Source organism: Centrocercus urophasianus, unplaced genomic scaffold, assembly GCF_019232065.1.
Source record: "Centrocercus urophasianus isolate 14NV4802_14NV808 unplaced genomic scaffold, USGS_Curo_1.0 seq_40, whole genome shotgun sequence".
Taxonomy (NCBI): Eukaryota; Metazoa; Chordata; class Aves; order Galliformes; family Phasianidae; genus Centrocercus; species Centrocercus urophasianus.
Window position 1 is genome coordinate 3,948,077 of NW_024884978.1, and position 8,462 is coordinate 3,956,538.

At 45.0% G+C, this 8,462-nt stretch overlaps 1 protein-coding gene across 1 annotated transcript; it reads right to left on the minus strand.

The window, feature by feature from the left end:
• Window positions 1–1,325: 1,325 nt before the first annotated feature.
• KIF2B (kinesin family member 2B) lies at window positions 1,326–3,215 on the minus strand. The gene has a single exon (XM_042833058.1). It carries the CDS (start codon window positions 3,213–3,215, stop codon window positions 1,326–1,328), a length of 1,890 nt encoding a protein of 629 aa, XP_042688992.1.
• Between the last annotated feature and the right edge of the window lie 5,247 nt (window positions 3,216–8,462).

The following is an 8,462-nucleotide window of genomic DNA, read 5'->3' on the forward strand; positions in this document are numbered from 1 at the left end:
CTTCCAAGGGACTGCAGAGCCACCGTGCTCCCACTGACGGCCCCACACTGCAGGTACCAGGCCTTCAAACCTGGTCCTTTGCAAAGTCCAGCACCTCACATACAAGAAACCAAGGGAGATGCCAGGGAAGGAACCTCAGCAACACTTCTTTTTAGAAAGGAGAAAACCCTTCTGTTGTAAATCCCCGTATACAACACACTTGTATCTTAATCTGGCAAGTAGTACCTATGTCTCATTGCATCTCTGAACGCTACAAGCTGCTGAAACCAGGAATACCGAAACAAGCAGAATGCCAATACACAAATGCTTGTAAAGTGCACTGAAGCTGAAAAGCACAGCATATTATTACTGCTAGGAGATGACCAGCATTTAAACAACACTTGGTGTTTAATAATTTCATCACTTAAAATGAACTCCTGGCCTCCTTGAAAGGCTGCTGAAGCCCTTCCATTGACTTGCTCACCCTCTGGATCAGATGATTCAACTGCTCAGCAGGATAAACTGGATGGATAAACAGCCAGAGAGAGATCAGACAGTGTGAAAAAACTGGGGGAGATGGCCACCAATCAATTAGATACAATTTATACTATTTAATTTCTTCTATTTATTTGTTACCCTTTCAAGAACTTACACTAATTAATTTCTGTCTTCAATAGCATGCATAGAAAGGAGCCTGACACTTTAACCCCTAAGAAGAGTGAGTTTTGCAAGGCATGCCATCAGGAGGAAGCACTGCCTCTCCCCACGAGCAGTTCTTGCACTGATATGCACTGCATCAGATGGGGCATTGATGCATGCAGCTTTTCTGACCCTTCCAACCTGTCTCATCAGGTTTCTGATACAGGGCACCAACCTCTGCTTTCCTCTGCAAGCCTTGCAGGCACAGCTTCTCCTCCTAACCTGGGAACGTGGCTCTTCTTTTGGTGCAGTTCAACAGAATCCTTGAGAGGCCACATCTAGGCAGGTACCTATGAATATCTGTGTGTATGTATATATATATATATATAATTTTACAGGCACAAGAGGGGAAATCTGCCCAAATGACGTGAGATACATTCTCTGTAAATTCTTACCATTTCCTACAGGTTAGATCTTCACAACTGCACAGTTTAACTTTCTGCAATGAAAAATACCCAGAATAAAACAGCAAGACTATTCTCCTACAAGTTTAAACTACTATTTTCAAGGAATAAAAACTCAACCAGAATGTTCATGCGAATGCCATTTAATGTTTCTTGAACACTACAATTGCTGGGCAGATGAAGCAGTGGCAGCTAACAGCTCTCCTCTCCTGGCAGCCTCAGGGATTGGGGCTCTGGTACAGCTCACAGTGCACGGGAGCTCTTAGTGCAGCTCTGGTTGCTGCCCTGTTGCTCCTTGCAAGCTGCTGACGGGAATAATCTGACTTTTTCTCGAATCTCAGTCAGGATGCCAATTTCTCGATCCAGAAATGATTGAAACTGTGCAGCATATATATCTACATTCCTGATTGTTCCTGCAGCCACCTCTAAGAGTTCTTTCAAACATCGCAGAGATTTCTGATGCTTCTCCATAAGTGTTTTCTCATTTCTCTCTTTTCTCTTAAATGCCTTGGACAAGGCTTCCTTGTTTGCCTGCACCCCAAGCTGCTGCTGCTGTGGTAAGCTGGTCACAATCTGAAAAGGCTGTTTAAGAGAATTTAAATCCACAATCAGCTCCTTCACACGGTTGGCATACCGCAGGGTGTTAAGGGTGTGCTCACAGGATCTCATTCCTGGAGAGACAGTGGCAATCATGCAGGTATATGAGTTTTCCCCTATAAGAGAGTCCCTCAGGACTTGGGTGAGCTTGCTAGCCCTGAATGGGGTGTGGGTTTTGTTGTGCCCCAGTGCCCTGATACATTCCTTGAGTGCCAAGAGACTTTTATTAATGTCAGCCCCCTCCAGCCTCGTTTGCTTGTCTGCAGTTGTGACATCAGCTCCTCTTTCATTCCCAGCCAGATCAATTAGGGAAAATTTGGCATACAACTGTCCTCTCTTCTTGAGTATGAGCTGGAAGATGGCATGGCTCCGGGAGGACTGAGTGTTGGCTGAAGTTTGGCCTGCCATGCGACAGTTGCTGCCTGTTTCAATGAGCCTGATGACATCTTCCACGCTGGTGACCTCTTCCTCACACAGGCCTACCACCTGGGTCTCCTTTTTACCATCCTCTAGCACCCTCAGCCGCTTCTTCTTGTTCAGCAGGTCAAACACTTTGCCCCTATAAATCTCAAAGAAGGCTCCATAGACCCAAAGCTCCAGTTTCTGGTAATTAGGGTACTGCAGCCTGTGGAAGACATCCTCAGCGACCTGGACGTAGATTCCTTTGCTAGAGATGGTTCCCCGCATGGTGTGTGTCTTGCCGCTGCCAGTCTGGCCATAGGCAAAGCAGGTGGCCATGCCTCCCTGGAAGATGATATCCACGAGGGGCTGGGCGGTGTGCCTGTACACCAGCTCGTTGGTAGCATGCTCATCAAAGGCATGGTCGAAGCGGAAGACCTGGTTGTTCAGATACTGTGTGAGATCCAACTTCTGCTTGGCTTCGTGCACAATCACCATGCCCTGGCAGGACACTGTCACCACATCGGTGTCATTGAGCTCAGCCTCCCGCTGGTTCAGGGGCCGCTTGCGAATGCACACACTGATGCGGCGAGGCTGACATGGCATGGAGGCCCACGATGCCTTGCCATGCAGGTGGTTGCGGCACTCCTGGATCATGGCCACTATGTCACTCCTGGCATGGAATGATGTGCTGTCCTTTTGAGCTGGCTTCTCCTGCACATCCAGCTGATGGTATTCCTGCTGTTTCGGCAGCCTGTCCATCTGCCACATGCACGGTGTCATCCACCTCATTTCGGACTGAGGCTGGGCAACCACAGGGCTCCTGCTGTCCCAACACACTTCCATTTTGGTGGGCTGTGGCAGCCTTTCACTCACCGGGCTCCGGTAACCTCTGGCTGACAGCGAGGTCTCAGCGCTGCTTGTGAATCTGCTCCTTGGGGCTAGATGAGGGTTGAGATCAAAGATGACCTGGAGATCCACCTGTTTGGCCTGGCTGGTCCCTCTCTCAAGCCATTCCACAGTGACGCTGGAGGTGTTTTCATGGAGCTTTGTCACTACTGCCTGACATATATGCCCACTGCTGTGCTTGATTTCCACACAGCTGCCCAGCTGGATGAGCCCAAACTTGCTGGCCATGCTGTTCATGGACCTGGATGCAGGGGGGGCAGGCAGACTCATGTTACTCCTGAGGGCTCAGTGCTCCAGAACCCAGCACCGTGTCACAGTGGTTGCTGTGGAACTGGAGTCAGCTTTGATGTGGAACAAAGACGGGCTTCTAATCCGCTGCTATGAGCGAAAGGAACGTGTAAGGCTGCCATCACCTGAAAAGGCCTATTGGAACATCCAGGCTGGTGTGCAGCTGCCGTAACATGTCGTGTCCAATTAGATCAGTCACATTGTGTTAAGCCACTGCCAGTGACACAAGAATTTATAGCAGTGACACATGCGCAGAAATTCAGGAGAGCATTCTCAACCCGGATTGGCCATGTGAAAATGAAGGAAGCATAATTGCCTTGAATGTAAATTTTGAATTCTTTTAAAAGGCTTTGCATGCCTGGAAATCCTGCTTGAACAAAATACGAGCTTAAGAGAAAAGGAATGAAAACTGGACTTGCAATGTCAGTGCCATGAGTATATCTGCATCCATAAGCAAGGATTTAATTTTGATAAGTGGAAAAACTGGTAATATTTTTAATTCATTTCTGTAATGTTCTTCAATCACCTGGATTCCTGAATAAAGAATTTCAAAGTTTTGGTTACATCTTTTTAACATTCACATTAACATTCACACTTTTGTCTGGGGACAGAGCTGCCACGACTGCCGCTCCTTTCAACTGTTTGTGCTGCACTCCATCCTCATGCCTCAGCATGCACTGTAAATGTAACACAAACCGTTTTTGTTTGCTTAAGTTATATCACAATGATAGAGAGATCTGATTGTTGGGGCTCCATCTCAAAACGCCAGCCTGATGAAGGATGTGGAGCAATAAAACAGCAGCCACTTGTTGGAGAGATTTGGGAGAGCAAATCCTGCCTTATGTGCCGTTAGATAAGCTTGAAGAAACACAGAGCATCAGGGATACAGGGCAGAGGAAAGCTGAGATTTAAAGGGCTTGTTCAGCTTTCCATGGCAACACTGTCCCTCTTAGTGTCAGACCTTGCTCAAACTCCTCTGCCAGATCTGGAGGTCACAACACCTTGGAGCAGAGGCTGAAGCAGTAACCCAGGAATGGGCCAGAGGGGTAAACTGCAATCAGTCCTTATGGCAAGCTGACTTTTCTGTTTAATGCTTGGAGACCTTTTTAGAATCTCCAATGGGCATCAGTCAAGGCATTGCTTGAGGAATCTCATATTGGCTCTCAGATAGCTGAACGACTTTCATTCTGCTCACAGAATGATGCAAGTGCTGTAACGTGCACTTGGGTAACTGCAGCCATACCCACCACACTGTGCACACAGTTGCTCATTTTGGTTTTAATTAGCGATAACTTTGTAAGAGGAAATGACTCAATTTCATAAATGCATCGAAATAGCCCCAAATAACCATAATGGAAAACTAATTTTGGGATTGTCGCTAGGCTTATTAAAGCTTTGTTCATAGCAAGATGCTTTTTAAAGGAGCCTGACTGACTGAGGTTTGCTTCATTTAGACATACATTCTTTTCTCCAAAGCTGTTAGAAGACAATTTTTCAGCACAAATAAAGAACCAGGACCTGCAGTCGCTACCAGTTGCACAGTGATGTATGCAAAAGGTGACAGAACAGCAGTGTGGGGCTGAGAGAGTTTATCATCTGTGAGAACGCACAAATTAGCAATGGTGCAACTTAGAAAAAATAAGGAAAAAAATCCTTCAGAAATAACTCCCCTGATGAGGGATAATTTCTGACCTTTTCGGAGAGGCATTCTGGATAACCCAAACACAAAAATATGCATTTTAAATATAAATCTCCCATGGGACAAAACATCAAATCAAGTTTTGTTACAGCACTGCTGCAAATGGACACCCAGCAGCTGCTGAGCTCAGGAGTTGGCTGCAGGCTTCCTGCATGGCCATACAACCTGGAGCTGACTGAGTTCTTTGGGAGCTAAGCGCACATCACAGCCCCTCCTTTGCAGTCAGCACTCATCAACTGTCCCTTCTTCAACAAACCACCAACTGCTCTTTCCTGAGAGCCCATCTGTTGAAATAGAAGTGCTTTAATAACAGGAAGGAAGTGCTGGATCTATCAGCATGTTTTAGAAGGAACGGCTTCGATTTTTGGGTTGTGTATGTAATGATAACGGTTGTCTTGTCACTAACCTACAGATTTAATATTTTAATGGGAAAAGGAGCACCTTGTTAACAGAGGCTACAGAAACCTGCAGCCTTCTGTGAGCTCTGCTTTGCATAGGAGTGAAAATTCGCAGCAAAGTGGGTACTCAAAACCAGAGCACACCTCTAAAAATGGCAATACTGTTCATCTGCTCCAGTCATTTATAGAATGGATTAATCCCTGTGAGGAAGCTCCTAGAAAAAGAATAATAAGAATCCCATGTTTATAGGGGCTTCACCTGCCTTTGCACAGAATAGAAACAACTCCAGGAGAAACATAACAGGGGAGTTCTGGGGAGTTCACAACAGGCAAACACAGTGGGTGACTGGAAAAGCAGACAAACTGGAAGTAAACAGTTTAAATACAGTCAAATTCAGTTATTCAAAGTAAGGTTAAAATAACCCATACTTTTCCTTTTCATTTCTGATGCCATACCTTGCTGCTGCTTAAGACTCTGGGACCCTTCAGTGAGGTGAAGCCCCAGTTACATCTGATTATTTGTCCTTGCATCCTTTAAAAATATTTGCATAGAGCTATTTTATAATTCTGATAAGACACCCAAGCCTGTGAATTATAGTGCAGTAATTCACACCTGCTGCACTTAACAGCTCTCGGCCTTCTGCCTTTCTCTAGCAGTACCTTCTCATGAATTACTGCTCCATAATTCACTCCCAAGAGTATCTTGCTGCTCCCTCATCATGTTGGCATCTAATTGCAGCAGTTCTCAAGTGTGATTTTGTACACAACAGAACTAAAATATATGCAAGTGCATCATATATAAAAAGTATGTTTTTAAGAAAGACTGTACTTGGCTTGAGATTGCATATTTTCAGCTGCAACAACTATTAATGGTTTTGATGGCTATGCATTTACTAGCTTTTATCATCAAACACAAATGGGGTAACAGAGATTAAACCAACACAGTGATCAATTGATCAGTAATTTAAGAAAGAAGTGTAAAATCCTCTTCCCAAAGCACAAGAGTGCCTGTATATAGATGGGTTATCTTAGGAGGTGCTTAGGTTCGTGACAGACATGGACTGCCACAGCCCTGCTGCCAACCCGAATGCGTGCAGGCACTGAGGTCCCCTCCCAGCCCTCCAAGCCAAGTGCTGTCCTAAATCAGGACTCAAAGGAAGAGGACATATTGATGTCCATTTTGTCTGTTTTGCAGATCCCAAGTAGCAAATATAGTGAAACTATTCTTCCAGTTCTCTTGCTTCCCTGGGTAGAAAAGGCTGAACTGGCATCACGGCAGGAGACAGGCAGCCCTTAGGTGGCAAAAAGGTTATGCAGGATTAGAACTGAAAAGTTCTTAAAAGGAAATTTTGCCACAGACCTGAATGCTGTGGTTTAACCAAGATTCGTGCTCAACAACATGTAAACATTCCCAAAGACAGTTTCTCTTCAGTGTGTTTTTTTGCCAGGGTTACAGGCAGTAATTACAAAGTGGAGAGGAAAGGAAAGGAAGAGGACGGCACCTCCTGGGAGCAAAGGGATCAGCCTTTTCCCAAAGCCTGTAAAGCTTTGGTTTATCTGCACAGAAACCCTGAAACAAATGTGCAGCAGCTTAAAAACTTGTAACTTATTCAAACACCCTTCAAATAATTTGCAAACATACATGAGTTTTTTTGTTTGTACTTTATAAAATACTACACTGAGGAAGAAAGTAAAGGATTTGCTGCTGCTATGAGTCATCAGAGAATAAAGGCAGTGTGCAGCAGCAAAGATATAGTGCGCGGTCTGTTAAAAGAAGATGCTTTACTATCATAGGATGGAAGAAACATCCCACATTTCTTCTGTTGCTTTTCCACCAGCTAGCTGTCAGCTCGCCCTGCACGCAAAAAGCTGTGGTCGCAACCCCCAGCATTAATACAGACAACCAGTCCTTTCTGCCAAAAAACACAGTGAGCAGATGAAACGGGACGAGGCCAACAACAGCTTGCATTTCACACTCCATGGGAGCTGCACGGATGCTCAGATCTGCCCACACAAACTCCTTGGAAAACCACGATCCCAATCACAATCTGGGGGGGAGAGGGTGGAAAAAAGGCCATGAAAAACCATACACACAGAATCCCAAAGCCTTCCCAAGGGAAACAACTGCTGTTCTTCAAGTAGGAAAGCACAGATGGGATCTACCATACTGAGGAGCCTAGAGGACTTGCATCCTTATGTAGTGAAGTGGGACCATTGCCAGCTCTCTAGATTTCTAACAGAGTGAAACTCTGCTTTTCTGAGCAATGAAAACAACTTTCATTCATCCGATGAAGTAATAAAAACACAAAATAAGATAATTATTGGTGTCATTCTAAAAGAGAATAAATTCCAGCAAACTCAATGGAAGTTGTAGGTGACAACGAGTTACCAAATGAAAGTGGTATATTCTCCTCTCAGTGTTTTAATGAGACACAGTCAATTTTTATTATTATGTATTTACTAGTCTTCCAGGCAGAAAGCAGTATTTAAAATTGATATAACTAATCTGAAAATCAGAGTGAAAACTGCTAATTCACAGACCAGTGTAGGTAGGCCTAATTTATCTCGTGGTTAGGAACATCCTGCTAATGTTTAACACATGGAGAAGCTTTTAGTAACAAACTCTTCTAATTATCGAATCCTTCTGACTATCCTCAACTGGCTGAATGTGTAAACACTGTGGTGCTTAAATGCTCTGAGATCCCCTCTGCAAAGCGTTCATTAGAAAAATTACGGAGCTCCGCACTCATACAATTGTTTTAAGCCTTAATGATTCAAAGGACTTAACCAACGTTAATTAAAATCTGATCCTACGCCAAAAGCCACGCAGACATGGCTGGTTTTCATTGGTTACCTGGAGCTATGGCTCTGAGCCACCCTCCCTGCAGGTGGGGACGGGCTCTGTGCTCCTCCTGCACTCCTCCATCCCTCTGCCTGCGCTGCACGGTGCCTCCTGTGCTCTGAGCTCAGGGCAGTTCCAAGCTGTGGCTGTTCTGAGAGCCACGCTGCCCACGTCGTGCTCACAAGTGGAGTTTAAGTGATTCACTTTGGATTTTGAAGTTTGAAAGATGAGACAGATAATAGTATTTG